The sequence below is a fragment of the Lemur catta genome, chromosome 2 (genome assembly GCF_020740605.2).
Source record: "Lemur catta isolate mLemCat1 chromosome 2, mLemCat1.pri, whole genome shotgun sequence".
Lineage (NCBI taxonomy): Eukaryota > Metazoa > Chordata > Mammalia > Primates > Lemuridae > Lemur > Lemur catta.
The window spans coordinates 81,195,440-81,211,341 of NC_059129.1; the positions used below are offsets into that span (position 1 = coordinate 81,195,440).

General features: G+C 35.0%; 1 protein-coding gene across 3 annotated transcripts in view; it reads right to left on the reverse strand.

The window, feature by feature from the left end:
• UBE3D (ubiquitin protein ligase E3D) overlaps positions 1 to 15,902 on the reverse strand; it is a 137,844-nt gene that overhangs the window by 104,218 nt on the left and 17,724 nt on the right. For all 3 annotated transcript variants that reach the window (XR_006733527.1, XM_045543943.1, XM_045543942.1), the window contains exons 5-7: positions 11,468 to 11,537; positions 2,977 to 3,046; positions 1,646 to 1,754 (exon numbers count right to left, since the gene is read on the reverse strand). Coding sequence is in view for 2 of the 3 variants with exons in the window: in XM_045543943.1 (XP_045399899.1) it covers positions 1,646 to 1,754; positions 2,977 to 3,046; positions 11,468 to 11,537 (249 nt within the window). In the remaining variant the exon portion in view is untranslated. The remainder of the gene's footprint in view (positions 1 to 1,645; positions 1,755 to 2,976; positions 3,047 to 11,467; positions 11,538 to 15,902) is intronic.

The window sequence follows — 15,902 nt, forward strand, 5'->3', positions numbered from 1 at the left end:
CAGCCATACAGTGGAATTCCTGTCATTGAAGAGCCAGATACATATTTACAGTAATAAGAAACAATTCTCATGACATATTGTTATATGAAGCAAGCATGTTGCAGAAAAATGCTAATTGTGATACTGGTTTTTTTTTACAGATAGACAAATACCTGTGAATGTACATATATATAGTTTTATATGGACAAAAAAATGTTGAAGTGTACATACCAGACTGTTAATAACAATTATCTCTGGAAAGTACGATATAGGAGGGTAGGAGAGGGGACAAGATGGGAGAACTACCACTTTGTTATGGTCTTCATGTTGTCTGAATGTGTTTCAAGAATACATTACTTCTATGAAAAATAAACACTTTTAAAATTTAAATATATGTTAGAGAGTTTAGAAAAGTTTCTACTTCTGATTTTCAACTTAAAAACCTTACAATAAAAGAAAACTAAAACTGGGCCGGGCGAGGTGGCTCACATCTGTAATCCTAGCACTTTGGGGGTCAAGGCGGGAGGATTACTTGAGCTTAGGAGTTCCAGACCTGCCTGAGCAAGAATGAGACCCCATCTCTACAAAACATAGAAAAATTAGCTGGGCACAGTGGTGCGCACCTGTAGTCCCAGCTACTTGGGATGCTGAGGCAGGAGGATCGCTTGGACCCAGGAGTTTGAGGTTACAGTGCTATGATGACACCATTGCACTCTACCCAGGGTGACAGAGAGAGAAAGAGAGAGAGAGAGAGAGAGAGAGAGAGAGAGAGAGAGAGAGAGAGAGAGACCATATCTTAAAAAAAAACAGACTATGAGGAATATGTAGTTACCAATGTCAGTCAGAAAATATTTTAGCTTTTCATGGAAATCCTCTGGAGTTAGAGAGGCACAGGGTACCCACGATGGACAGCGAGCTACAGAGCCATGCCTATCATGGCTCCTTCCAGCCTTTTTGCTACCATGTTTCCCAATTAGCTTGTGAGCTCCTTGAAAGCATTTTGTTCTACCTTGAACACCTAGACCAGTGCCTTACAATTAAGAAATGCTCACTATATGTTTAGTGGTTGAATAAAACAGATGTGGAAGCAAAGAAGCGACTTGGGTCATGATTATTGGATTTCTAGGTAAATGACCCAAATTCGTTTCTGTAGAACACTATTTTTAACAGAAGCAGCCTAATAGTAGATCCTTGTGGTACATGTAGGGGATGATGCTGCTAGCCACAGAGCCTCTTCTCCAAAACTTGTCACTATTTCTCAAATATCAAAGAGTCAGAGGCAATTAAAAACAACAGGAGGAATAGAACATATTTTAAACACAAGAGTATCAAATAAGAAAAAAAAAGTGAGAGACAGAATGGTGTTATACTGACCAAGAAAAACCATTAAAAACTGAGAGTGAAAATCCTTGTTTTGTGGTATGAGTTTCTAAAGAGCAGAAATCAGGTTTTCTTTCTCTCTGTAACCCTAGCACCCAGTATATAGAAGCACTTGATCATTTGTTATTAAATTAAGGGAGTTTGATTTATGCATTAAATTGATATTAAAAAATTCAATTTTTGATCATTTATTTTCTAGACCTGAGAAGAAAAAAGAATGAAAAAACTAAAGAATTTCTGAGGCCTTGGACTCCTAGGCTACAAAAAGCTGGATGAAATTTCTTACCAAGATGTACACTCTGCCATCCTGACCTTGAATAGTGAATCTAAATGTGCTTCTAGCAGAGGAGAGTTCCACCAGGCACTGGGCAATCACACTCTGGACAAACTGAGACCTGTTTGAACAGAAATCAGTTTTCACAATGTGTCTCTCATAATAACTCTAACTGGCAAGATAAGCCAAAAATACCCACAGGGTACCTAAAAGGCAGAGATGTCAGCATGCCAGACTTCTATTCACCGCCCATTCTCTCACAACCTGTGCTAATATGGATTTTAATACATTTTAACGTATCTATGTTTGCTCCATTCTTCTTAAAACCCACTCTCCAATCCTTGATACATTTTCCATCCCAAACCTAACTATTCCTCTCAACGGAATAAAAAAAAACCATGTCAGAACAAGTCAATATTCCATTTATGCTGTAGCACACTAAACAATGAATAACTAAGTTACAAAAGAGGGTTAGAAATTTCTTCCCAAACATTAGACAGTATTGTCTACAATTTTTTCCATTTTGATCTCCCCAAAGTATCAGCTCTAAGGTACAAAATCAAAGTATTTACAGGACGATAAAATTCAAAGCTATATTCAGATTGTCATAATTTTTGGATATCAATAAATAAATTGAAATGGAGACATGCCATAGTTAACTTCTGTGTGCAAATTTAAAAAGATTCAAAAAAAAGAAACACTAATAGATTTAGTGGCTAAGTATCATTTTTTTAATACATAGGAGTGATCCTGGATATCTGACGCATAGAAAGAAGCACAAAAACCTCTCAGAACTAGAAGATTTATATGAGCACATTTGTCTATACCATTACATAAGCAAAACAAAAAGAAATAAATTCTTAAATCTTTTATATGTATGGCTTGATTCAACTATCTAAAAGCCTTTCACAGCTGGGCATGGTGGCTCACACCTGTAATCCCAGCACTTTGGGATGCTGAGGTGGGAGGATTGCTTGAGCCCAGAAGTTTGAGACCAGCCTGGGCAACAGAGCAAGACCCCATCTCTATAAAAAATTTAAAAATTAGCCAGGCACAGTGGCTTGCGCCTGTAGTCCCAGCTACTCATGAGGCTGACGTGGGAAGATGGCCATGAGCCCAGGACGTGCCACTGCACACCAGCCTGGGCGACAGAGCAACAGAGCAAGACCTTGTTTCTAAAAAAATAAAAATAATTCAAAAAAAAGAAAAGCCTTTTTTACAGGCCTTTTTTATCCCTTTCCAAATTAGAATGGTATGAATAAAAATGGATTCCCAAATAATCAACTATACCTCCCTTTTCCTGCATTTGACATTACAAAATAAACTTAATTTGCTATTTGTACCTTGGTATGATCGGAAAACTTCTATCAGATGGCTGAATAATTATCTCTGTCATATAAAACTTGGTGGTTTCTAGAAGCAAAAGAGAAGAAAATTAAGACTCTCCACAATACAGTAATAATTTTATTGTGGGCAGGTTGGTCTCCAATGGTGAAATTCTAAACTAAATATTCAACATACTGGCGAAATTAACAGTCAGTAAATATTTTCCAAAAACTACTTAGGTTCAGAAGACAAAGAATTGGTGACTATAAGGAGATAGTCCTGAAACTTCAGACAGCAGTGTCTTTTTAGAAAATCATGCCCAAAATGAATCTGTTGCAGCAAGACTCTGCTCACACATTTGGAAGGTTATAAAAATTAGTCACATCACAGTCATAGTCCACTTATGCAGAAATTAGGCACTGAGTTTACTCATTTCTATAGAATAGCTACAAAGCTGAAGTAACCAAAAAAGGTTTTTTAATCATCGTATCCTAAAGCCTGTGCACAGATGCTATGAACTTCAACATTAGTATTTATCAAGAATCTCACTGACTCTATTAACACACAATTCTCACCAAATTTGGTTACCTGATTACTTAATGTACAAAATTTTAAACAGTAGACTAGCTATTTAATAGATATGAATGTAAACATAATCATCTTAGATTAAAAAATGTATGAAAAATATTTAATTTCACCAGCAATGAAGGAAATGCAAATCAAAATGAGATTTATTTTAACATCAAACAAAATATTTTTAAAGGATAAAGTGCAATACCGGATACACTTATGAGAAGTGGATATGCTTATTCACATACTACTGTGATAACTGAAAATGACAGATTTCTGGAAAGCTGCTTGGCAAAGGCCTTAAAATTGTGTATATATTTAGACACCAAAATTAAATACCTAAGAATTTATCTCAAAGAAATACTCATGGATATATGCAAAAACTGACCTATAAAGATGCTCATAATAATAGAAAAATGCTGAAAACAAATTAAATGACTAAAAATTGAGAATGGGTTAGATAAGCAATTATATACTTAGGTAACAGAATCCCATGCATGTTTCACATTTTAAATAAGTCAAATTAAAACCAGAAATAATTGAAAATGGTGTTGTCATTAAAAATGGTGCTGTCAAACAATTTTTAATAAGACAGAATATTATTCCTGGTAGATTTTTTTGAAAAAGTTATTAATTGCTCAATATTATATACAGAAAAGGGCAAAAAATAAAATCAATAGTTTAATAGATTATTTTATAGAGAGAGCCATGATGATAGATTTACCTATTTCTCCTTGAAGTTCTGTAAATTTTTACTTCACTACTTTATTAGATGCAGAACTAATCCTTTTAATATTATGAAGTGACATCTTTTATCCCTGCTGTTAATCTACAATTTAATTCTATAATTTTAATCTCACAGGTATTATTATTGTTTTATACAATTAACATTCATTTAGTGTCATTCAAATATTTACCGCTTTCTTTACCAATCCTTCTTGAACTTAAACCTTCTACCTGGGGTCATTTTCTTCTACCTGAGTACAAGCAGAATTTCTTTCAAAAAGAAACCACTAGTGGTGAATTATCCCAGTTTGTGTTGTCAAAAAAATATATTTATCTTTGCCTTCATGCTTGAAGAACACTTTCATTTTATTCAAAGTCCTAGAATCAACAGTTATTTCTTTGTGCACACTGACAGTATCATTCCACTGTCTGCAAACTTCCGTTACTGCTGCTCCTTTGAAAGTGATCTGTCACTTTTCTTTAGTTACTTTTAAAAGTTTCTCTTTGCTTTTTATTCTGCAGTATTACTCTGATGTGTCTAGGTATAGATTTCCTTTTATTTACCTTACTTGGGCAACACTGAATTGAAATTCACTGTTCCTCCTGAATCTATAGATTGTTGTTCTTTATCACTTTTGTAAATTACAATTCTCAGAAATTATTTCAAATATTGTCTATGCTCCATTCTTTTCCTCCTGGAAGTCTGATTAAACATACATCAGATTTTGTCTCAGTCTATGTTCTATGTCTCTTACTCTCTCTTCTATAGTTTTTGCCTTTTGTCTCTCTGTGCTGAATTACAGATTTTTCTTGCCATTTATCCTCTGTTCATTAATTCTTTCTTTAAGTGGTACCTAATCTGCTCTTAAATAACCCACTGAGTTTTTAATTTCAAGTATACTTTTCTGGAAATTCTATTGTGTACTTTCTCAAAGTTTCCTTTTCTTTGTAGCTATCTTCAAACCTTTTATATCATTAAATGTACTAAGCATGGTTGTTTTACAGTTTACATATAATTACAGTAAGAATTCTATTTCCATTGTTGGCTGTTTTTGTTAATTCTTGATGATAGAAGTCCAGTTTACTTGTGTGCCTATTTATCTTTCGTTGTATGCTGAATACTATAATTGAAAAATTATTTGTGGGAATAATATGAGCTTTACAATGAAGGTATTTCTCTCTAGAGGTGATTGGCATTTGATTCTGCAAGGCACCTGGGGTTAAGCCTAGTCCAAGGCAGACTAAACCAAGTTTAAGATTTGAAATTTCCTAAAGTCTCAAAGGATTGATACCTGTCCATAATTCTACAGGCTATAGGGATGTTCCACTTCTGATTCATCTTCACTGTGAGGGTATGGCCTTCAGGGTCTCAAATTTTTTGTGGAGACTGCCACTTGTTAGGTTCCCCATCTTGCATAATCTTCGATTTTTATCCGTAATCCTCAAAGCAATCCAAATAAAACTTTCAGTGTTAGAGAACTGGCAAATTGCAGGAAAAATATGGCTTGAATTTTGTGCCTCTTCTGAGTTTGCTTTTGTGGTAAGTTACCCACATATTTTCCATTTCCCCTGCTTTTTATTTATTACTTCCTGTAGATTCCAGTTACTGATAATTTTCACTTCAGCCTGAACAACTTCCTTTACCATTTTTTGTAGAGTAAGTCTGCTAGTAATACATTATTTCCATGTATTTATCTAGAAACATTCTTATTTTGCCTTCATTTTTTAGAGACAGTTTTGCTAGATATAGGATTGTTGGTAGACATGTCTTCTACCCCCACAACACCACCCCCCCATACTTTGTATATCTTTTCTCAGTGTCTTTTGGCCATCATTATTTCTATTAGAAGTCTATCTTAATTGTATTATGAAATCCCATATGTATGATATTTTATCTTTCTCTTGCTACTTTCAAGACTGTCTCTTCATCTTTCAGCAGTTTGACTACAACATGCCTGGGTGAAGTGTTTTTGTGTTTACCTTACTTGAGGTTCACTGAAATTCTTAGATCTAAAAGTTACTATTTTTTCACCAATTTTTCTAAGTTTTCAGCTAGTTTTTCCACAAGTTTTTTCTGACCCTTTCATTTTCTCCTCACCTTTGAGACTCCACCTACATGTTTGTTGAAATACTTGATACTGTCTCACAAACTGGAGGTTTTATTCCTTTTCCTTCAGACTTCTTTCTGTTTGATTAATTTGTATTAATCTACAAGTTCAATTAATCTTTTACCTTTTGTCATCTCAAATCTGTGGTTTAGATCATCTGGTGAATTTTTCTTTTTAGTTACTGTACATTTGAACTCTAGAATTACCAATTTGCTTTTGACATTGCCAATTTATCGACATTTGCTATTTGTTCACTGAAAGGTTTTTTTTTAAAAAATTCTTTTTTTTTTTTTTTTTCCTTTTTATTTCAGCTCATCATGGGGGTACATAAGTTTAGGTTATATACATTTTCCATGTCCCACCCATCCCCCCAAGTCAGAGTCCCAAGCGCGTCTGTTCTCATTCTCCAGACAGTGCGCCTGGCACTCATCATGTAGTCATACCTCCATCCCCTCGCCCCCCCACCTCCCCGGGTCTGCACCTTCAAGCATGACCATTCCCCAGAGGGTGTGCAACGCACTCATCATGTAGGCATACACTCACCCCCTCCCCCCACCCCCCATCCCAGTCTGATATCCGATTGGTATCCTTCCCCGATGTACATTTAGGTGATGATCAGGGAAACCAGTTTTCTGGTGAGTACATGTGATGCTTGTTTTTCCATTCTTTGGATACTTCACTTAGTATAATGGGTTCCAGCTCTCTCCAGGAGAACCAAAGAGATGTCGTATCATCGTTATTTCTTATAGCTGAGTAGTACTCCATGGTATACATATACCACAGTTTACTAATCCATTCGTGGATTGATGGGCACTTGGGTTGTTTCCACATCTTTGCGATTGTAAATTGTGCTGCTATGAACATTCGGGTATAGCTGCTTCAACATCTTTCCTGCTAAATCCAATTTTTGTACTTACTCAGCACCTGTTTATCGAGTCCTTTTTTTCTTAAGTATGAATCATTCTGTTTCTTTGCACGTCTAATAATTTTTGGACAGAAACAGGACATTGGATGCAATAGGCTGTAGCAACTCTGGATTTGCTTTGCTCTTGTTGGTTTATTGGTATAATACTCAAGATTGTTGGTTTATTGGTATAATACTCAACTAACTGACCTGGACTCAAACTGTGAAATATGTCTCCCTACAATGTGTAGCCACTAATGTCTTTGTTAAGTTTTAATTGTTTAGTCTGGGTCCCTAGAAAGTAACCACTGTACCTGCATAGGTTAGCTATCAGCAAATAATTTGGGGAAAGGTTCTGCTCAAATACCTCAAGCCAGTAAGGCTTCTTACAAAAATCACCTACTGCTGCCCAAGTGTGTATGTGGACTGAGTAATGTAATCAAAGCCACAGCAAATTCACAGGTCTCCCTAAGCTTTAAAAAAACATACAACAGATAGTCCCTGGTATCTGTTGTGTGTACAGAGTTTAGCAGTCGGCCAGAGTTATATGAAGAAGTTATCTCAGCATTTCTATGACCCTTTGCTTTCAAAATATCCTCCTTAAATTTCTACTTTCTTTACCACATGCCCTGAACCAAACCCACCACCTGTAGACAGTAAAGCTGTCAGGGTTTCCTGCCCAAGTTGGGGAGGAGGCAACTCCCCCTCTGTGCCAGCAAAATGGCCACAAACTTGCCATTTTTTCCCCAATGCAATAGCAATTTTTCATGACTTAAATACTCCTCATATTATTGCTTCATTTTGTTCATTTTCCAGTGCCGTAATATGGTTGTTCTTAACAATTTTTAACTTATGCAGTTCTGTACTTGTTTTCTACAGAATGGAATTGTTCATTTTCTTAATGCCACTATTTTAGAAGTGGAGTCCTATTGATTTACAGTAAATGTGAATATAGCTCTTATATTATCCCTCCCCCACATTAACACATCTTGAGTTCCTAATATATTTATGTATTATACTACAATGTTTGGTTACGCGAATATTCAGTGTTTACATTATTATGACCATAATGATACCATGGAGATGTTTTCTTGTTCAACCTTATTTTTTCTGAAGTGAATAACTGCTTCAAGCACTTTCAGCTAATTCTTCCCATATGATGAAATGGCTTATCTCAAGATTACTTTGTTACATGTTGTCAAACAAATCAAAGAATTTATCAATTCCACTTTATAATTTCAAAAATCTTTACTGCAATCTTCTCTCCCCTTGCTTCAATCCAGGCTGCTGTTCCCTAGGCCTGCTGCACACCCTTCACCCTGGTACTTCCTCACCTCACTCTCCTGTGTTGGAGAACTTACTTCCCCACAATCCCATGTCATCTTTTTCTAGGTTAAATCCCTAGTTTGGGTGATATATATCCTATGGTAGATTCCTAATGAAAATATACCTTTGAGGTCTATGTTTTGAGACTTTGTTATTTCCAAAAGTGCATTTAATATCTTCATATTTAACTGATGGTTTGGTTGTGTCTAGAATTCTGGGTTGAAAATGTTTTTCCTTTCAAATTATGAAGCCATTGCTTCATTGTCTTCCAGCTTTCAGCTCTGCTGTTAAGAAGTTCAATGCTATTTTATTCCTAATCCATTGTATACTAACTGCTTTTTTTCACTCTGGAAACTTCACCCATGGTATTCTGAAATTACTCAATGATGTGGCCTGGAGTGGCTTCCCTCCCATCCCTCCACTAATTACACTGGTCACTTAGTGGACCCTTTGAGTTGAGAAACTGAAGTCCTAGCTCTGGAAAATAGTCTTGTAATAAATTTTTACTACTTTTTTCCTTTGACTTTGTCTATACCCTGTAGTTTCTATTCTCTCTTTCTAGAATTTCTATGAGCTAGATGTTGGTTGTCCTGAAAGGCTCAATTGATTTATTCATTCGATAGACATTTACTGGGTACTATGTGCCAGACATTACTCTAAATGCTAAGGTTACACGAATACACAAGATAGACAATGTCCCTATCTTCAGTAAACGTATATGATAATATATTTTTAATATTTCTTCTCTAATTTTTAATCTCTATCTTTTGGTTCTGATTTCTGAAACAGTTCCTTAATTTTATCTTCCAGTTCTATGCGTTTTCTTTTTAAGCTATTAGTTTTGTTTTTTTTTTTTTTGTAGAGATGAGGTCCTGTTATGTTGCCTAGGCTGGTCTTGAACTCCTGGCCTCAAGTGATCCTCCTGCCTCAGCCTCCCAAAGCACTGGGATTACAGGCATGAGCCACTGCACCTGGCTGAAGCTATTACATTCTTAATTCCATGTTCTCTGAATTATGGAAGCAATATTATTTCATTTCTCCAAGGGTATTTTATGTTTCTTTAAAAAGTTTACTTTTGCTGTCTACATAATTTGTTTCTTCTCAGTACTTTGAATCTGTTTGCTTGCTTATTTATTTGCTTTGGTTTCTTTTACATTGGAGATTTCATCAAGCATTCAGTGATTCTCAGCAATCCATTTGTATTTAAGTGTAAAACAATAAAATGCCGAGAGGAAGCTCTTGGGTATAAGTACAAGGCTTGCTGACTACAGAATGACTGAATATAAGATCTTTTTTTTTTTTAAGAGATGGGGTCTCACTATGTCGCCCAGGCTGCATTGCAACAGCTATTCACAGGAACATAGCCTCGAACTCCTGGGTTCAAGTGATCCTCCTGCTTCAGGCTCTCAAGTAGCTGGGACTACAGGTACATGCCACTGTGCCCAGCTTAAGCTCATTTTTGTTGAATGACAATGTAAGTTCATTTTTAGTTGAATGACCTCAAAGAATCAGTGTCTGCAAGTCTTTTCTCTACTTGGTAATATTCCATTTTTGAAAAAAAAAAGGGTCTTCTAATCTCCTACCTTGAGGATTGTAGAAGCAAGCTGAAAGTAAAGTAGGAAACCTAGAAGTCTAATAGCTATATATATAAACTTTGAACTAATCCTCTTCCCAGCTCTTTGCCTCAGACTGCCTTTCCTGTTACCTGCTGCCTCCAAATTCTGACATTTGATGGGGCGCTACAGTCAGTATGGGCTCACTCCTCATCCAAATGATCTTCAATAGACACCTAGGCTGCAGCTTCTTCCACACTGCCAAGTGTGTTTCAAAAAAGTCTGCTTACATCACTTGTTATGTCACTGTTGTCTCCTCTCCATTTCTCTTTGCCTTTGTAGATATACATCTTTTTATTCGTTAACTGACATTTTAATTGTACTTCAGGGACAAGAAAAAGATTTAGAAATCAATTCGCCTTATTTAACCAAAAGCCTTAACATTTTCTAAGATGCTGCTTAAGGGGCTTGCTTTCATTCTCCAAAAATGACATGGAGGATGGCATCCTTTACTACTACTCACTCCTCCTTTTCTGCTAACTCTGAGCAAGTGACTACTTGCAAGAATCTGATCATTTAAAAAAAACAAACAAACAAATACCACCATCTGCCTTTCATTAAGTACAACAGCTTCACTTAAATTACATCTTCTAATTAATTATATTAAAAGCAATTATTCATCAGCCACAAGCTTACACAGCATGTTGTAGCTTTCTAGACATTTTAAACCATATCTTTTAATAGCAATGTATTTTAAATATCGAGATTTTCATTATTATATTTTAAAGTAATATAACATAGAGTTTATGTAAAGTATAATTAACACTACTAGCAAAAAAAAAAATAGGAAACAAAGTACAAAACTCGGAATGTCTTTTCTTCCATTTCAATAGGTCCTTTCCCATCCCTAACCAGAAAATACAGCCCTAAGGCAGATGGCAGCCAAGAAAAACAACTTCTCCATCCCTGAGCCCCAACTCTTCTGATTGAGAAAGTATATTAAGAAAAAGGCTCTAGTCTTCTTAAGATAGACCCAAGTACAAACTTTACATTATTGCTTTATGTCTACAAAGAAGATATGAAATACTGAAAATGATCCAGCTTCTTAATGCTTAAAACTCAATATTCTGCACTTATAAAGGTCACAGTATACAAACTCCTTGGCATATTGGATGATATGTTAGTTGGTTTCTATTTTGAAAAGCATCAATTCTAAAATATATATTAATCATCTATCTTTCCTATATATTTACTATAAAATCTCATTCTGGCTTTTAAACAAGAAGACAATCATTTTGGCTTTCTGTTACGAAATTCTTACCTGATGACACGGTCTCTCCCAACATTACTTTGCAACGCTTACAAATTACTTTGGTATTTGCCTTTGGTTCCTGCAGAACAGAAAATGTCATTTAAATGTCATTCAGCTTTTCTTAAAAGGAATATATAATTTTAACATAGTCCCCAGAGTATACATTGAACTTTACATTTTATTCTGCCCTCTACTAAATACTGGGAATACGTTTAGCTTGTGAGCGTAAGTCACATGCACAGCAATAATTTTTTTCAAATATTAAAACCGAATAATACACAGACTGACTTTTGCAAACCTAGCCACTTCTTGGTAATCCAAATGTTGCCAAATAATTTGAACAAGAAGCACCCTACATTTCTAAAAAGCAATTCCAAATAGCCTTATAATTTAGAACAGGCATGTGGTGGGCAACAAAAGCAGAGAGGGTTAATGGCTTGCTCCAACTCATGTGTATAAAATATATAAGAATCAGAACTTGAACTCATATTATTTTGATTCCTAATCCATTGTAATTTATGTAAAAGTAACCTGTTCCTCACAACCACCCATAATTCAAAAGTTAAAAATATCTAACCGTTCATATAATTCTATTTTTTCCATTTAAAATATGCACTATAATTGGAAAGATGAACAGTGTTCTGGGACAAATTCTTGAAACATTTTTAAACTTCAAAATGTCAAACATTATTAAACTTCAAAAATCCAAATTCATTATATGGAATACAGATTAAAATAGCTAGCATTCACCTAATCATTAAACCAAGAATGCTCCTCTGCACATCCATAGTTATACCTTGGTTAAAGCCACACAACATTCCTCTCACCCAGATATACTGCAGCATGGCAGAGGCCATACAGAGTGGGCAGAGAAATTCTGCAACTCCGGACACTTGAGTTACCTTTCCAGGGAAACAGCAAAAAAGAATGTAGGCCAAAGTAAGGAAAGACAATGAGTTTTTGATGTGGGATAACATATGTAGTAATCTAAGGAATAAGTCTTAACTGATTAGTATAAATTTGAGCATAATTATTTTCCCTAGGCATAAATAACTATTTCCTGAAAAGTTGCATAAGAAGCGCATTTCAGTTGAGTTTCACGGACACGCTGCCAGTAACTGATAGAGCTGATGTTTGAATCCAGGTCCCACAGATGCTGAGGCCTCTGAACACTATGTTAATTGTTCTAAAAACTACAAGTCACACACCATTAGTGGGAACCAATTCATGGAACCAATTCAGGGGGTTATAAGTGAAGTGTTTTTAAGTGAAATACAATAGAAAATATGACAGTGATTCAAACATTGGATAAGTATTGCTTCAAGAAACCTTTATTTGAGGTGTGTTTGTGTGTGTCTGTGTGTCTATGTGTTATCAGATCCTGACGTAAAAAAACGTATTTACTTTAGTTAGAGGTCAAAAAGTCAAAAGCAACTGTGCAACTTATATCGAGGTTTTTCTCTATGATTCATTCTTTCACCTAATCACAAATCTATGCTACTAGTAAAAAAATCCATAAATGCCCCACAGCTCTTCCCTATATGAAGAACTCCTGAGATGAATCCCTTCATATACTGAAATCTTCAGTAATATAAACACTTATCCCATTTTTCCCTAGTCTAGCTGTAGTATTTGAACAGATTCTCCAGTCTTTCTCTAAAAGTCTCTGCTGAGAAAACAAAAGCACACGTGAGCTCCATGAGTCAGCTCAGACCTGGTTCAAACATGTATCCAGGCACACTCATGAAGTGGGCCCCCACAGAGTGGACCATTTCTGGCCTTTGCACGCACATCCTTATATCTGGCACATTGCCAACAGCAGGTCTCAGGGCCTGGCCCAGACAGGTGACTGGATGGGGTCATTCCCATCAAAGGTAATAGAAAGATACACAGACTAAGGAAGGTGCCAATTTGTTCAGGTCCAAGAAGAAGAGAGCTCACAAAGCCAGTATGGCCGACTGCAAAGGCTGACATTTTGGCAGTTTCATGCTTTCTTACAGTGAAACATATCTGTGTGACCCCAAATTGGTATTACAAATACTTCTTAAAGGATACTATTTTGTACAAGTTAAATTTGACCGCCCTCATTAAATCTTACCAAAAACTAAGGGCTTTACTAAAAGCTAATACAGGGTATAGAAGTAGTAGTGCTTGAGAAAAAACGATTTTTCTATCTGAAGCAGAAAATTTTTTGTCAGATGCTCTGTTATGTATTTCATTTACAATTGCTCTCACAGAACACTTTGCTTTGTCTTTCAAGGAAGGAGGATAAGTGTTTTTTCTTTTTAAAGTAAGATTCAACACTTACCAGACATGAGTAATCAGGATTTAAAAATCTGATCAACAAAATGCAAATTACCTCAAACAACCAAATGTTGTTCAAACAAACCTATAGCAAAAGACACTTTTAAGAGAACTCATAAAATTTGTATATGGCCTGGTAGTATACCATCAAGGAATAATTAATTTTATCAGATGTGACAATGACAGTGTGGTTATAAAAAAAAATCCTTATCTTTAGACATACATATTGAAACACAGAGGGATGAAATGACATAATGACTGAGATTTGTTTTAAATCATTTTAGCAAAAATAAAAAGCATGCTTGATGAATTAAGATGATTGGCATATTGAAGTTCATAATACTATTCTTTTTATACTTGTAAATATTTACAAAGTTGAACAACATATTTTTCTAAGAACACAAAAAAAGACACACTTGTGGATTTAACAAATCACCCAAATCAATAAATTATTACTAAGTATCCCAAAAAAGCAAAAAGGTCATCAGTCACACTTGCCAGCTATAATATAATTAAAGTTCAATTTTGTTTGTTCTTTAAAAAAATAGAATAAAGTTATCATTGTGGCTATACTTTCTAAGTCTTGAATAACATCAGTACTCTTATAAAATGATGAGATGCCATCTTTATCATCCTATTATAAGATGCAAAATTTTTATTATGTTAGTAGACACCAAAAATAGCACAAGAGATGACAAATGAATATAATAGGAAAATCTTCAGCAGATATGTTTTGAAAATAAAAACTACATACTTCCACGTTGACTGAGGCTCAAATAAGGTACTATAAAGTCTAAAAGGGTACTGAAGAAAAATACTGTCAGGCTTTATTTTTAAAAGTAGATCTTTTTAATTAGAATATTATAACATGTTAATTGTATTTAAAGAGAATCTCTGCTTTGTAATACATTTTTCTTCACCTATGCTTCAAGGAAATGATAAAGTTGTGCAATGAAGCAGCCTAGGAGTGTGGGAACTGAAAAGAGCAAACCTTGAAGAAAGACATTGTTGTGGACTAATTAAATCAATATATTTGAGAGATGGCAGTGCTGCTCAGAGAGGTGGATTAGCCTTCTGTCCTCGCTTTTATTTTCCTCTGTGTTGTTTCAATTTTTAAGGACCCTTGATATTGTCTTACCAAAAAAATGTTTCCCAAGGGATACCATTAGGATGCTTTGTCACCATGTGACATTTTGAAACCCTGCTAGATGGCTAGACTGGGTGATATGAGAAATAGGATTTCAATAGCACAGAACAGCGTTGTTCCCACAGGAACCTTGAGAACACTGTTTAAGCAGTCTCTCCAAATTTATGTTACTATTTTGGTCACAGGCACACTCTTTCAACTGCTACAAAATGCAATTAAAGCGAAACTTCCATCCAGGCTAACTTGGAAACAATCTTGTCAATAGCAGCTTATCATGATAGTACATGATTTCCCACGGTCTCCTTGATACTAAAAACTTCAATGTCTAAATATGAAGGGTCGTTCTTTAGCACATAAGATGGTTGTTTACAATGAAGAGAAATTCTTATAAGTGGCACGGCATATCTGATAAAGATGGAAATGTGAAGAATATATTTCAGCATAGAGTGCAGTTTATCTACAAAGGGAAATACGGCTTCTCTCATTTAATCTTTCTCCACTCCTTTTCTGCTCATGCCCTCCAAATATATTTAAAGTGTATACCTTAATCATAAAAAGTTAAAACATAAGATAATATAGTATTATACATAAACTTAGGTTAAAAATACAAATTTAATATAATCATATTAAATATAATTATAAATTTACATTAACTTCTTACCATTTACCTTTTAAAAATATAGAATGCTAACGTACTACATTTCACTAAAGTGAACCATATTTAGATAAAGGGATTTCCGTTTATAGTGGGAGATAAGGCACCAAAATAATTTTAACTCACAACTAAACACCAATATTTGAAGAATTTCCTTAATCTCCCTCAAAATATTTCTGTGAATGGGTGTACAACCTAAGAGCCACCCAACTGCTGCATATTTCCTGCAGTAGCTCAGTTCTTATTAGAAAAATTAAATGAGTTCTAAACAAAATTTGAAACACAATGCTTTTGTTCCTACCAATAATCAGATGTTCAAAAGATTCTCTGGCAATGAT